The 14,699-nt window shown below is 33.2% G+C and overlaps 7 protein-coding genes across 7 annotated transcripts; 3 read left to right on the top strand and 4 right to left on the bottom strand. All coding sequences in view use genetic code 12, as the record gives it.

The window, feature by feature from the left end:
* Nucleotides 1-441: 441 nt before the first annotated feature.
* On the bottom strand, nt 442-1,053 carry RDI1 (Rdi1p; the record flags this gene model as incomplete). The annotated part of the gene is made up of 1 exon (XM_002548003.1): nt 442-1,053. The coding sequence occupies one exon, from the start codon at nt 1,051-1,053 to the stop codon at nt 442-444; it is 612 nt and encodes a 203-aa protein (XP_002548049.1).
* Nucleotides 1,054-2,160: 1,107 nt separating this feature from the next.
* Nucleotides 2,161-3,045, bottom strand: PIN3 (Pin3p; the record flags this gene model as incomplete). Its single annotated transcript, XM_002548004.1, has 1 exon — nt 2,161-3,045. One exon carries the CDS (start codon nt 3,043-3,045, stop codon nt 2,161-2,163), a length of 885 nt encoding a protein of 294 aa, XP_002548050.1.
* A 1,028-nt stretch (nt 3,046-4,073) lies between these two features.
* On the bottom strand, nt 4,074-4,970 carry CTRG_02348 (uncharacterized protein; the record flags this gene model as incomplete). Its single annotated transcript, XM_002548005.1, has 1 exon — nt 4,074-4,970. The coding sequence occupies one exon, from the start codon at nt 4,968-4,970 to the stop codon at nt 4,074-4,076; it is 897 nt and encodes a 298-aa protein (XP_002548051.1).
* Nucleotides 4,971-5,366: 396 nt separating this feature from the next.
* On the top strand, nt 5,367-6,644 carry DIE2 (dolichyl-P-Glc:Glc(2)Man(9)GlcNAc(2)-PP-dolichol alpha-1,2- glucosyltransferase; the record flags this gene model as incomplete). Its single annotated transcript, XM_002548006.1, has 1 exon — nt 5,367-6,644. The coding sequence occupies one exon, from the start codon at nt 5,367-5,369 to the stop codon at nt 6,642-6,644; it is 1,278 nt and encodes a 425-aa protein (XP_002548052.1).
* A 988-nt stretch (nt 6,645-7,632) lies between these two features.
* On the top strand, nt 7,633-9,084 carry SMI1B (Smi1bp; the record flags this gene model as incomplete). The annotated part of the gene is made up of 1 exon (XM_002548007.1): nt 7,633-9,084. One exon carries the CDS (start codon nt 7,633-7,635, stop codon nt 9,082-9,084), a length of 1,452 nt encoding a protein of 483 aa, XP_002548053.1.
* Nucleotides 9,085-12,000: 2,916 nt separating this feature from the next.
* On the bottom strand, nt 12,001-12,375 carry CTRG_02351 (uncharacterized protein; the record flags this gene model as incomplete). Its single annotated transcript, XM_002548008.1, has 1 exon — nt 12,001-12,375. The coding sequence occupies one exon, from the start codon at nt 12,373-12,375 to the stop codon at nt 12,001-12,003; it is 375 nt and encodes a 124-aa protein (XP_002548054.1).
* Nucleotides 12,376-12,856: 481 nt separating this feature from the next.
* CTRG_02352 (uncharacterized protein) lies at nt 12,857-14,671 on the top strand (the record flags this gene model as incomplete). The annotated part of the gene is made up of 1 exon (XM_002548009.1): nt 12,857-14,671. One exon carries the CDS (start codon nt 12,857-12,859, stop codon nt 14,669-14,671), a length of 1,815 nt encoding a protein of 604 aa, XP_002548055.1.
* Between the last annotated feature and the right edge of the window lie 28 nt (nt 14,672-14,699).

The raw sequence follows: 14,699 nt of genomic DNA on the forward strand, positions 1-14,699 counted from the left end.
GCAAATCACGCAAATGCACAAAATTTATCAATTGTCACAAAATCGTGATGATTTAGATGTGATACACCAAAGAACAATACAAACTGATTTTCTATTTTTTTTCCACTTTACTCGTTTGATTCGGTTGGGTTACGTAAATAGTTGTGTACACGCAATTTTGTACTTTAGAGGAATCAGACAATAGAATAAATTTGATTTATCCACCCTTTAAATCATTAATTGGTTGTACATAGTAATACAGGTGCTATATCAACAACAAGTTAATCTTACTAAAAAGAAGAGCAAAGATGATTCAAAAAAAAAAAAAAAACTAAAATATAGAATTAATTTCACTTTAAATATGCATAAGTGTTGGAAGTTCTACATAGGATACCAACTTTGATAAAACAAAAACTAAAAAAAAAAAATAGATATTAGACGTGTTGTCATATTTTATTATCATTATTTGGTAATGGCAAAACTCCAAGGAACTGTCAAATGGACATTATCATCATCATCAATGAATTTACTGACAGCACTATAAGTTCCTCTAGCAATCATACCACTTGGAGCTTCAACTTCTGTGAATTTTCTTTCATAATATGGTTTATCAAGAGTATTTGGAGCATATGAGCCCAATGGTTCCTCTACTTTATCAACTCTTATACCACCTCTCTTAACCAGGTGCAAATATTTCAAACCAGTGATGATTTCATGTTGAACTCTGAATTTAACAACCAATTGATATATAGATTTTTCTTTAATATTAAATTTGACTTCTTTGTTGGCAATGGTGTTTCCATCTTGATCTTCCAAGTTGATTCTGATTGGTTGTAAATCTGGTTGATCAGGGAATTCCAAGGCTAATTCAGTAACCACGACTGTTCTTTTATCACCTGGTTTGGTAGGATATGGTTGAGTATCAGCAGCCAATCCCAATGAAGCTTTCCATTTAGCTAAACTTTCATCTTCAGCATCTAGTTTGTTGTATTCGTCAATGGTTTTCTTTTCTCCAACAGTGTATCCTTCAACTTTTTCAGGAACTAAATCATCGTCAATGTTTTGGTTAGACATCTTGCTTCTTAATATCAAATCAATTGAATCGGAATAAGGAAGGCAGTGGTAGTTTGAATTAAATTAACAAAAGGAAAAGGATTTATAAAAAAAAAAATAATTAAAAAAAGTAAAAAGTATACATAATACAAAAGAAGTAAAAAAAAAATGTGAAAGGAAAATACTGTAACCAAAAATACTCAAAGGACAACAAAGGATTCTCTGAGCTTTTTTTTTTTAGTTCGTTGTTTTTGTTGTTGTACAGTACACAAAACTTTACGGAATTTTAGTTTCAAAAATAGAAGTTATCCACGAAAATGAATAACGACAAGTAAATCCATCGACACTTACACCTTTTATTGTTCTTTTTCTATTCCGCTTGTGTGCTAACAGAAGATTAGGAAAGAGATATATACTCAACATGAATGCCTATAGAGCGGCTTGAATCCTTAGTGAGATGGATTCTGATAAAGAGAGTTACCATAAATTGGTTGTTTAATATAGTTGCTGCTAAGTCATACTTCAAAAATTGATTAAGTTGTGTACCAATATCTAAGATGTCTTCCTTTTTCAAATACTGTTTCAACATTGGGTTGATAAGAGATTCTCTCCTTGATAGTGATGTTGAACGGCATTGTATAAATGGACCTCAAGAAAAGTCCCTTAACATACCGACTGCCCTGGCAACCATTGGGTTGCAGTTTTGTGGATCTAAGCCATTAATGTAATTGCAAATGAATTTTGCGTGGGTAGGGCTGGTATATGCAACGTAGAGTTTGTTCTTAACCTCTTCTAATGTAATGGATGGTCTGCTAGGTGCCGGTACATCATGAGCTGCTGTTTCCGCATAACAACTCTTCTAATTTGCGGAGTACCTAACTAAAGAGAACCTTTAATAATGTAAATTGTAACATTGTATAGAAGTAGATTTGTACTTGTGCTTACATTTTAATGTATCTTTATCTATAACTGAATCTGTATCCATTAACACTACATACTTTACCGCAGATATTAAATGTATCTTAACATACCACTGCCATAAACCAAATAAAAAAAAGAACCATAATCTTAGAAATCACACAAACCATAGAAAATCAAACGTCAGATTCAAATTAGACTACAAATCCTCTAGAAAATTGAATTAATGATATTGGAACCAACGGTAGCACCAGCACCAAAGATAGCTGCGTTCCCAAACTTACTACCAAATTTCTTGAGGTGTTCTCCACCATGAGAATGTTGTTGTCCCTGTTGTTGTGGTTGTTCTTGTTGAACAACTTGTTGTTGTGGTTGTTGTTGTTGTGCTGGTGGTTGGTATTGTTGAGGTGGGTAGTAATTAGTAGATGGTGGTGGATATTGCGCATAACCACCATAGGAAGGTTGTTGTTGGATTGGTGGTTGAGCTTGTTGATATGGTGCTGGTGATCCGTATGCAGAATATCCAGCTTGTTGTTGATATGGTGCCTCGGATTTCTTATCTTTACTCTCATATTCCAGTTCAGAAATGGTCTTGACATAATTTGATGGGAATACCCCAGTCTTCTCTGGTCCGGTAGTACTTTTGTAACCTTTCCACCAATCTTCTGACAAATGTTCCACAATGGCCAATTTGTCGTCCTTTGTTAAATTCAAATCACCATCTTGTTGTGCGTTATAATCATAGGTAGCAATACAGTAACCAAGCGGTCTTGGTGCACTTGGAGATTCACGAGGAGGCTGTGCTGGTGGGTAAGCTGGGGGTGGCACTGAAATACTGGTTTGTGCTAAATCATCGGCTAAGACATCAGTGCTTGATTTATTTTGAACCTTTGGTACAATTGCACCATTGTTATTATCACTACTTCCTGTAGCCAACTTGTCGACATCCCATGGAGCTGAGTCCTTTTGGTATTTAACTGGTAATGATTCAATTAACTTCTCGTATAACCCCTCAGTTATAACATCAGAATCTTTCAAAAACTCTAATTCTGTTCTAATGGTAGTTAAAGAACGGTTGACTAATGCGGCAGACATAGTTGTGTAGATATCCGTAGTAGTTTTTCAAATCTATATCGATATGCTAGAGTTGAAAACGAAAAATATAAAAGAAAAAAGAACGAAGTAAATACTTTTGATGGTTAGTAGAAGAAAGAAAAAGTAAGGAAAGGAGAAACTATAAATTAAATTAGGGGAACAGAAAAAAACAAAAGAGAGAGAAACCGAATTCTAAGTGTGCAATGTGTCATGCACAAAAAATAAAATAGACCGCTGTAATGTGTGTGTATTCATTTGAATGTTGCGTTGAGTTGGCAAAATCTGAAAATGAGCCTACTGCACGACATTCTTATTAGAAACTATAACATAAAAACGACGACAGATCAATATAAACGATCAGATTTCTTAGCGTATGACTTCGCCATTCTTTGATATTCCTTCTACAAGTTCAATGATATCACTACCATACGTGCCAGTGATTTTTTGGGTAGCCCCAGGCATAATCTCCAATGTCTTTTCCCATAACTGGTATATACGTATTGTTGAGTCATTGGTAGCTACGCATATTGAACAATTATCTGGCAGAATGGTAGCACTCAATATACGCAAATTGCAAGCAGCATTAACTTCTAATATAGGTTGCATTTTAGGGTAAGAATAGACACACAACAAATTTGACTTACTAGTACCGCCAAACCCAAAGGTGGCCACAATCTCTTTTTTGAATCTTGACCAAATCAACGATGTTATTTGGCCATCAGTATAGTATTCATTAAGTAGAGTACCACTAGCTGTATGCCAGAACCTAATTTTTCTATCTTTACTACCACCACCAGTAGCTAATAATGATAATGTCCATGGACAATAACTTAATGCTTTGATTGCAGCATTATGAGGCAATACAAATTTCAAGATAGGTTCAGTCACATCTTTGATATTCCAAATGGTGCAACAATTGTCATTTGCACCTACTGCTACTTCATCGTTATTTCCATTTAAAGCAATACCTAGAATGTTGTTAGTACATCGCAGAACAAGACAGACTTCCTTGTTGAAAAAAAAAAAATTTAGTACATACCACAAATTTGTTGCTGGTGACATTTGAATATTTTCACGAGCTTTATCTCAGCAGTAAACAATTTGGTTATTTTAAAAATATAAACTTCTCCAAAATCATCACCAGCAAGAAACATGGTTGAATTATTAAACCACGTGAAACAAAACACGCATTTTCCTTCATTGGTTGTATATTCTGCAATAACAGCATTTTCTTGTTGATCCATTAATAATATTTTCCCAGCAGCTGTAGCTACTAATATCCAATCTTCATTTGAACATGATACTGCAGTTATCAATTCTTCATTATTATAATTTATCTGTGTTACATTGTTATCCACACCCCAAAGATACACTTTTGAACCCAATCCAACAGCTACTTTATTGGTTTTATATGACCAGCTAACTAGATTTGAATAATAATCGTTTCTCAAACCCGGTGCCTGGAGAATATCAGTAGCAACAATAGTTTTTACTGGAGTTTGTGGTTTTTTGTTCATTTCAGTGAAAACATCATCCCCCATTGAACCAACTAGTCTATTATGAAATGGAATTTTCTTTGTTCTCAAATTTGGAACGGTATCAAATTTCAATACTTTAGTATCATGCACAAAATCCAACGCTTCAGCAACTATTTCTTGATGCAAATCTAATGGACTTCCTACATGAGAAATAGGACTTTTTGCATGTATACTTTCACTATCTGAACTTACAGATACTTGATGTCCAGAAGAAATGTTTGAACTTGAATGGTTAAACAAAGCATTTTCACGAAGGGATAAGTCAACAGGGGAAAAACTGGAATTGGATTCGTCAAGTTCATAATTATGGCTTGTTCTATAAACCAGGGAAGATGAAGACGATGGTATAAACCTATTCCCGATTTCTGGAATCAATGATCTGGACATAACTTAAAAAAGAAAAGAAAAAAGTAAACTTTACAAACCAACCAATTGGAAGAAAACAGATACTCGGATATGTCTCTAATAGTAAGAATAACAGGCAGATAACTAGTATGGTGTTATAGCAATATAATTTTCAAAAGCAGTAATATTTGATATCCATTTGAAAGTAGGTATTGTTAGAACTATTTGATTTAATAGAAGGTGTTGTAAAATGGAATTGGTTTCTATTTTTTGTTTTTCTTTTTTTTTTTTTTTGCAACCAGAAAATTGTTACAACGATTTGAATCATGACAACCTTGAGAGAGACAGGGAGAAAAAGAGTGAGAGAAACAAAACAACATCAAGAAAAAAAAAATTTATCAACATTGAATCACATCCAAATTATCAACTTTTTCACTCATGCCATTAGTCGTTCCACAAAATGTGTTCCCTTTAACTAAATATTTATGTATAGCGTTATTTGTTGGTTTCACGGTATTTGTTTTTCAAAATATCAAGAATACAATCCCTGAACCATACATTGATGAGATTTTCCATCTTCGACAATGTCAAACATATTGTGATTACAAATTTACTCAATGGGATGATAAGATCACTACTCCACCTGGTTTATACATAATTGGATTTGTTTACTCAAAATTAATTGAATTGGTCTCAGGATATCCAGCGTGTATGGATTCAAATATATTACGATCAGTTAATCTAATTGGAGGGTTGGTGGTATTGCCGTTGGTTCTTCAATTATTCAAGAAATCAAACCCTCGTCAATTTTGGAGTATTAATATTATGTCACAGCCATTAATGTTTACTTATTATTTTCTTTTCTATACAGATGTTTGGTCTACAATTTTGATAGTTTTCTCATTGGCATTGGTAAACAATAAACGTTCCCAACATCCTTTCTGGAGTGCATTGATTGGATTCTTCAGCCTTTGGTTCAGACAAACTAACATCATTTGGATATGTTTTATTGCGGTTGTTTTCATTGATAAGCAAGTAATAAATACAACTGGTATTATGGATAGAATTATGAAATTTACCACCACGGCATTCAGAAATTGGTTCAACTTATGTGGATATGTTTTGAATGTGGTGCTTTTTGCAGTGTTCTTAAAAGTAAACGGAGGAATAACATTGGGTGATTCGGGTAATCATGAAATAAAAATCCATTTGGTGCAACTATTCTATTGCACTTCATTCATTGCATTCTTTGGGTTGTTTTCGGGCAGTATTGCATCTATTAGAAGTTATTTCACATTCATTACTCAGAGTATCACTGTTAGTGCTTGCTTATTTGCTATCATATTTGTTGCTATTAAGTATACCACCATAGTACACCCATTTCTTTTGGCTGATAACAGACATTTTGCTTTTTACATATATAGAAGAATCATAAAGAAATTGCCAGCTATTATAATGACTGTTCCTCACCATTTTAGTAGTTTCACTATTGGTCACTTGTGGAAGGGTAGCTTCATGACTTGCTTTGCTTTCTTTGTTGCTCTCATTGGTACTTTGGTTCCTTCGCCGCTTTTCGAACCACGTTATTATTTGACTCCCGTGGTTATTTTCAATTTATTCATAGAGCATAATAATAGTTTGTTGGAGTTCCTTTGGTTAAATGCTATAAGTGTTGTTTGTTTTTATGTATTTGTAAACAAACAAATCATCTGGTAAATATATATTGCCGATATTAAAGGGACCAAAATCTCGTAAATCTTTTATGTATGTATGCAAGACACGACCTGTAAGAATCCCGTGACGTAAATAATTTTCTACCTGTGTTAGTAGACGTGCATACGCGTACAAATTTCTAGATTGAACAACTTGTGATTATTGAATAATAAGCGATAGTATTCAAGGGTGATATGAAGTCTAGTCTGCTATCCAATGATGAGTAGACGAGTTAAAATTTTAATACAACTTGTTGACGTTAAAAGTCTATTAAAAAGTTTATTGCATTTTTAATTTTACTGATAAAATTTTGCTAATTTTCTTCTAAAACAAAAAGTGAAATTGAAGGCATAAACCTGCATAATTTTTTTTAGTAAATTTCATGATGTAAAAAACATGAACCAATCAATATTTACAGGAAATGAGGATTTTCTTGATTGTCGACTCATGATTAATGATATCTGGTTATCTGGAGAAAGAGACATACTGGTAGGTTTTTCCTTTAACCACCATGAGAATATCAACAATTTGAGCAAACACCGAAAAAGGAAAAAATGGAAATATCAAAACAATGGAACAAAAGAAAAAAGAACAAAGAAAAAAAAAAAACTTACTGAAACATAATTTCCACCCCAAGACGTTCCCCAGTCATTTAAATACGTTTCATATATTCTGACATTTATATTTTATTCTATTTGTAGTTATCGTTTTTCTTTTTATTCAAGAAAATTATCAACAACTTCAACCAATACTGTTTTGTTCAATCGCTTTACAAAACAAACAACACGCGTCCTTTTTTTTAGATTCCCTTTGCAACAATCTCAATTTTAGTCCAAAAAAAAAGAGAATTTTTAGTACTCAGTCTTTTTTTTTCCCCTTCAGATTGTTTACGTAGAAATTTTTTTTTTTTAAAAGAAAGAACAAAATCCTGTTCAATCACCGAATCACCACGAAATCAGATAAATAACTTCAATATCAATTTTTATTTACTATGAAACTCGGGCAGAAATTACAAGAGTTTATATATTCACTTAGTACTAGTGACAAGTACTCAGAATATGACTCAAGAAAATCATTCAACAGAGTCAATAAACCGGATTCCCAAAATTTGTTAGGACATCATCACAATAATTCATCCTTGGAATTAGTATCGAATATTAATGAAGATAGTAATAATTTACAAGGTGTACACGAGGTTAATTTGGCTTGGAGACATATAAAGAACTGGTTATCTAAATATTCGTCAGATATAAACCAATCATTACAAAGCAAATGCACTGATGCTGATTTACAAGATTTTCAGAAAGATTTGAATATAAAATTACCAAATTGTGTATCACAATATTTCAAATTAGTCGATGGACAATATGCTGATTATGAATCTTCCGGATTGATATTTGGATTGAAACTAATGTCATTGGATGAAATTACTATCGCTGCAGATAATTGGAGAAAAGTAGCTGCTTACCTTAATCAACAATTGCGTGAGAATTTTCAAAGTGAAATGTCAAAATTGCCAACTTCTCATACAAGTACAAATCAATATACCAAGAAATTAAGTGGTGTTAGTGGTGCAAGTGGTTCAACTTCTGGTGGCACCCTTCATCGTAACTTTAGCAGTGAGGTGTCTTCGGCTAGAACTTCGTTTGATTTGTCGGTTACCTCGCTATCAACAATGGAAACTGCGTCTAGTAATAGGCATGCCAATTATATGCCAAAACAAAGATCTATTCCCCCAAACACGATCCATGAAACCTTAGCACACCCAATGTGGATTCCATTGGTTACAGATGAAGTGGGGAACTATATTGGAATCGATTTATCACCTGCTTCAGAAGGTAAATATGGTCAAGTAATACTTTTTGGAAGAGATTTTGATTTCAAATATAAAGTATCTGATTCCTGGGGTGATTTTCTTTTGATTTTTGCTAATGACTTGGAGTTGGGAAATTGGGATATTAAAGAGAATGTCAAGAATAATGATGGTGATTTATTTATTGGTACTGAAGGAGAATTAGTATTTATTGACAAGAACAATGGTGGATTGGAAATACCGTATTTGGAAATGTTGAAAAGAAGAAGTATGAAACATTGGTTGGATTCTTTGGAGAGCTCAACAGATTCAAATGCACAACAACTCCTTGAAGAATTAAAGAATAATGAAGTATCGATATTGACTTTGAATAGCAAGAGATTCCAATCGATAGATGCATTTATCAATGATAATTTAACCCTCATTGATGGTGTCAAGGATGCTCCAAAACCAGTGAAAACACAGATTACACAACCAACTAAAGTTAATCATCATCCACCACAATCACAACCGGTGCATAGAGCTGCAATGAAGAGCCCGTTGTCACATGAAGTTACGGAAGCAATATCAGACGATGAGCCCGTGGAACAGGATATAGATAAGACTTTAGAAGATATAGATTTAAAATAGATTGATTTCTTTTCTAGTAATAAGCTCAATATTGTAGTCAATTTACAAACAGATAAACTTATAAATGAGAAAGAGAGTTGAGGAATACAAAAATGTCACCTGGGCATGAAGTACAAAATCTTATTAAATAAATCAAAAGAAGTATACGATAAACCAGGTGTTTTAATTTGGGAAGAACCAAAAAAACAAAAAATTGCCTTAAAAAAATTCAAAATAAAGTAGAAACAAATACGAGCAACTGGATCTTTTTAAAAAAATAAAAAAAAGGCATAAACAAAAAAGGAAAACGAAGAAATCAAAATGAACGGACCTAACAAGGAAAACCCTTGAAAGTTCCTGATATCCTCAAGTAAGGTTTTCAATCCAATTACTCATAGTATAAGTTCCCACTTACTTATTTCTTTTTTTTAATAATTCTTTTTGAACAAGTTTTTTAGTCACTATCCGTTGATTTTAAAAGAAGAAGAAGAAAAAGAAAAAGTGTTCAAAGATATGAAGTTTTTTTTTTTTTTTGGGTGGGAGTTTAAATAGTGTGTGCTGCGAAGAGATCAATGTGTGTACTCACAGCTAAAAAAAAAATAAAATACAGAAAATAAAACGACAACTGCAAAAAATTTTCAACCATTACTACAGATAAATTAACTTCTTGTCGATACAATATTAGGGCTATATTCTAACTCTTACAAATACAAAATAATATTTACAATAATATTAAACATGAATTTAAAATGATAAAAAAAGTATGTAAAATACACTTTAACCCCTTTTTCGTAGTTTATGTTGTTAAATGACATCCTCATTTTATGTGATTAGTATACATCATTAAACCTAAATGAATAATGTTTTTTTATTTTATTTTTCTCTTTATATATAATTACTCTTCTTCCAATCCTTCAAAAGATACTTACCAGTTAGAAGCAGCAGCATCTTCAGCAGCTGGGGTAGCACCAGAATCAGCCCAATCAACATCATCGGTTTCACCAGTCCATTCAGTTTCAGCTTCAGCAGCTGGAGCTTCTTCGGTTTCTTCAGCTTTAGCTTCTTCAGCAGCATTTTGTTCAATTTCTTCTGGGTCTCTGTAGAAGTACAAATCTGGCATAACAGACCATTCAGTGGTTCTGTCTGGGATGATACCTCTCAATCTTAAGACTTCTCTAGCCAACAACCACCAGATCAAACCAATGGAGTGTTTACCTTTGTTGTTACATGGGATAGCAACATCAACGTATTCAGATGGAGAATCCATATCAGTCAAAGCAATGACTGGAATGTTAACGTAAGAAGATTCCTTGATGGCTTGAGCATCAGTTCTTGGATCAGTAACAATAACCAATCTTGGTTCTTTGAAAGAACGGGTGATATAGTTAGTGAAGTTACCTGGAGTGAATCTACCAGCAATGGCAGTGGCACCAGTGTGAGCAGCGAATTTCAAGACAGCTCTTTGACCGAAAGTTCTGGAAGAACAAACAGCAACATCATTGGCGTTTGGAATGGCAGCAATGATTCTAGCAGCCAAGACAATTTTTTCCCAAGTTTTACCAATGTTGATGATGTTAACACCATCTGGTCTGGTTTTGTAAACATATGGTTTGTTGTGGACCTAAAGTAAAAAAAAAATGTTAGTATTAAAAACATATCCCATGTGTGTGTATCTATGAAGAAGGATATTGGTGAAATTCTTGAAAGAAAAAGTTCTAGTATATTATTCCCACTAGATTTCCATGATAAAGTGTCAATTCCAAATATTATAAATTCACCTGATCTTTCCTAACTATCATGATCTTGTTACATTGTCTATATCTCATTTATTTGTTTTAATCCATCAATTCTTATTCCTAGTTATCTTCTTACACTCTTCTCATTTTTTTTTTCACACACTTTTCTTTCCCAATAATCCTATTCTCCATTTCATTTGATTATTTTAAAAACATACTTGAACGTTCTTAGAACCTAAGTGGACGTTGGCAGCCAATAACAATTTAGCGTCTTCTGGAGTTAAGTCAAATGAAGCTGGTAATGACATCTTCTCAATATGCTTGTTGATTAGTAGGACAGGAAATTACTTAGTAAACTATGAAAAAATTTGAAAATATTCTTTTTTTTTCCTCACTCAGTCTCTGGTACAATCAAAGTTTGAGAGAAGCAAGAATACTCTCTATACGCAGTACGTGCCCACGCACCAAAAAAGAAAATTTCTACACTACCATTCCCACTTAGTGCGACAACAACGAGAAAAAAAAATATAACAAAGCAACAAAATCTATGGTGCCAGCGCGCACTAAAGAAAAGACTATTATGGTGTAAAGCCATACATGCAGGATTGATTAGGGCAACAACCCTAACCTCACTTGAGCTGATCAGTGTCAGATTTTGTTTATTGCTTATTGTATGGTAATCAAACCCCATATTTTCTTTTGAGAATACCACTTATCTACAAAGAGTAACACCATAGTTTACACAACCACTGTGTGGATGTCTTCCTTAAATGTGGTTATACTAATAGTCATGTAGGTTGTGGTTACTATCCACAATAAACTTTTACTTCTCTTGCCACAGTTTTTCTTTTTTATTTAATTTTTCATTTTTATATTACCATACCAGTTGATGTGTTTTCTCGGACTTAACGTGGCAAACTCCGTAAGCAATAATCGTAAAAAAGTACACTGATAAGGATAACGGAAAGTAAACAAAAGTGTTTCACCCGTGCGCAAATTATTACTACATCTACAATATAACCAATGATTGAAATAGGGAGGAGTAGATGAGATATTGTTCCGGTTTTCCCAATTCTAATACACGGCGAAATTTCAAACATTTCATTTTTATATTTGATCGAGGGATGAACGAATTGCACTATTTACAAGAATTTAAAGGAGGCGATGGAGGAGGGGGGCTGAAAAGTATATACAAGAATCATTATTGTCTATCCCATACTGGTTCATCTTCTTTCTTTCTTGGAACACGTACCATTTCATAATCATCATTCGTTTGATTTTGTAAAAACCCTTGTAAACGATAATAATCATTCTTTTTATCAACTGGACGTTTATTTTCAATCACACTCAACATTTCTTCTTCTCCAAGTTGACGATACTTTTCATCATACCTTTCCCATTTAACTGCGGTGAAATTTTGTAGATAAATTGAACCTGCTACTATGGATAATAAGAATGGTAAACCAAAAAATACAAAATGATTTTTTTTCACTAATTTAAGATACTTCCCGGCAAGGGTTTTATCATACGCTTCTTGCTCCTTTTTACCACGAAATACACGATTTCCTCCAAACATTATAAACTGTAGATGTTGTCACTATTCTGTATATGAGTGTTTGTTTCGGCACCGAATGACAAACTAAGGTTAGATGTGGTAATAGCAATGATAGATTTCTCATAATCGCAAGTTTTTTTTTTTTAGTTCATGATTTCGGTTTTCCCACAATGTGCGATTAACATTTTCTTTGTTACTCCTTTTGATGCCGTTCCCATCAAACTAAAATTTCTAATCAAAAAAAAACAAGACACACATATTTAGTATTTAATCTATAAGATTATCTCTCAAGTCTTGTCTCTTCTGTTTTTTTTTTCTTAGTATAATTCAACAGTGTTTGACTTTTTTCATCTTCAATAGTTTCATATTTTTCGTTGTTGTGTGATATTGCCCTGAGTTAAATACTGTCACGGCTTTATTAGGATATTTTTTATTTTTTATTTTTTATTTTTTCCTTGTTTCTGTTTTTGTTAGATCGCCTCCTGGATATCTTATCTCAAACATGGATTCTTCTGCTGAACCCCCAAGCCTTGAAAGCGAAGCTTTATTGGAAAGAGCAGTTAATGATGCTTATCGAGCCATAGTCATTGAAGAAGAAGAAGAAGAGGATGAGGGAGAAGAATCCCCAGATGAAGATATTGTTTGGTTGCGAGAACAGATTGAGAACCATAAAGCCGTATCTTTTATTTATCGTCCTTCAGTTTATACTTTGGGGTTGGTTATTTGTTTATTTATGTTAGCTATGTCATCGACTATAGCAACCAAGCAAATTATATTGTTCAAATTGGCATGCAACTCGGTTACTGATTCAAAAGGATATTGTGATCCAGTTGACACACAATTGTTAGTATCATCATATACTATGTATTCAATGGTTGGTAGTACTATTGTATCATTAATTCCTGTGGCCAAGGTTGGTGAATTGAGTGATATTTATGGAAGAAAACCATTTTTCATTCTTGTGTTCTTCTCATTTACATTGTCCCATATTTTCTTGTATTTGATATTCAGAAATTATGACACATTTCAATTTAAATTATTATTAGCTGCAAATTGGGTAGGTAATATCACCGGAGGTGCAATGATTATATCTGCTTTAATTGGAAGTTATATTTCTGATATCGTTGAATCACATGCCAGAATTTATTCTTTAGGTTTGGGTATGTCTAGTTTGTTTATTGGTCAATCAGCAGGACCTATTATTGGGAACTGGATTAGTGATTTGGGTAAAAGATTAGATGGCGATACTGCTGGTAAGATCGGTATTAGTGCCATAACCCAAGCCTCTCGTATTTTACAAAGTGAATATTTATTGTTGAAATTTGAAATTGTCGTCAATATAATCATTTGTATTTATTTGGTGACATTATTCCCAGAATCACGAAATGAGAAAGCTAGACAAAAATCAAGAGCCAATTCTGTCAGCTCAACGTCCGACTCTGCTACGGCCCTTAGTCAATTGCAAAATCAGCAACAGCAGATTGGTTTTTTCAGAAAGTTTTTCGATATTTTTTCGCCATTGTTGATCTTGGCTTATCCTACAAGTCTTATAAGTGAAAATAACAAGCATAAAGCTTCCAAACTTAGATTTGTTGTTATTTCCTTGACTGTTATTCAATGTGTTCATATGATGATTGTTTTAACACTCGGTCAAATATTAATGAACTATGGTATATTTGTATTTGATTGGGCCACAGAGGATGTTGGATTGTTATTGACCATTTTAGCATCTACTAAAGCAATAGTATTGATTGTTCTTTTACCGATCTTTCAAAATAAAGTGTTGGTTAAAATATTCAAGTTTAGAGTGTTGAAAAAACAATTAGATATGGTAGATTATTCCATGATGATTATTGGCTATAGCATTGACACGTTATACTATCTTTTAATGGTGGTTGCAAACTCAACCAATCAAGTTTACTTACTACTTGGATTGTTTGCCTTTGGATCAATTTCTGGTCCAGCAACACAATCTTCTTTATTGAAATTTTATCCTACTTCCAAAACAGGAGTAGTATTTTGTGCCAATTCTTTATTGCACAATGTGGTAGCAGTGATTGCTCCTATATTGGTGATGAATTTTTACAGAAGCTCATTGACAAAGGGATTCCCAAGTGCCGTGTTCTTATTATATGCGGGATTCATGCTAATAGTAGTGACACTTCTTGCTATTAGTAAAAGAGTTTTACATTTGAATTCTTCGACTACCAATGAAAGACTTGTTAGGAGTAATTCAACTGTTTCAATCAACAGAAAATATCCAAATTCAACACCTTCAATGCATAGAGCCAATAGTTCATCTTCATTTTCTAGATGATTTCAAGTATGTTAGTTTATCGTTAATT

This window comes from Candida tropicalis (assembly GCF_000006335.3).
Source record: "Candida tropicalis MYA-3404 genomic scaffold supercont3.3, whole genome shotgun sequence".
NCBI lineage: Eukaryota > Fungi > Ascomycota > Pichiomycetes > Serinales > Debaryomycetaceae > Candida > Candida tropicalis.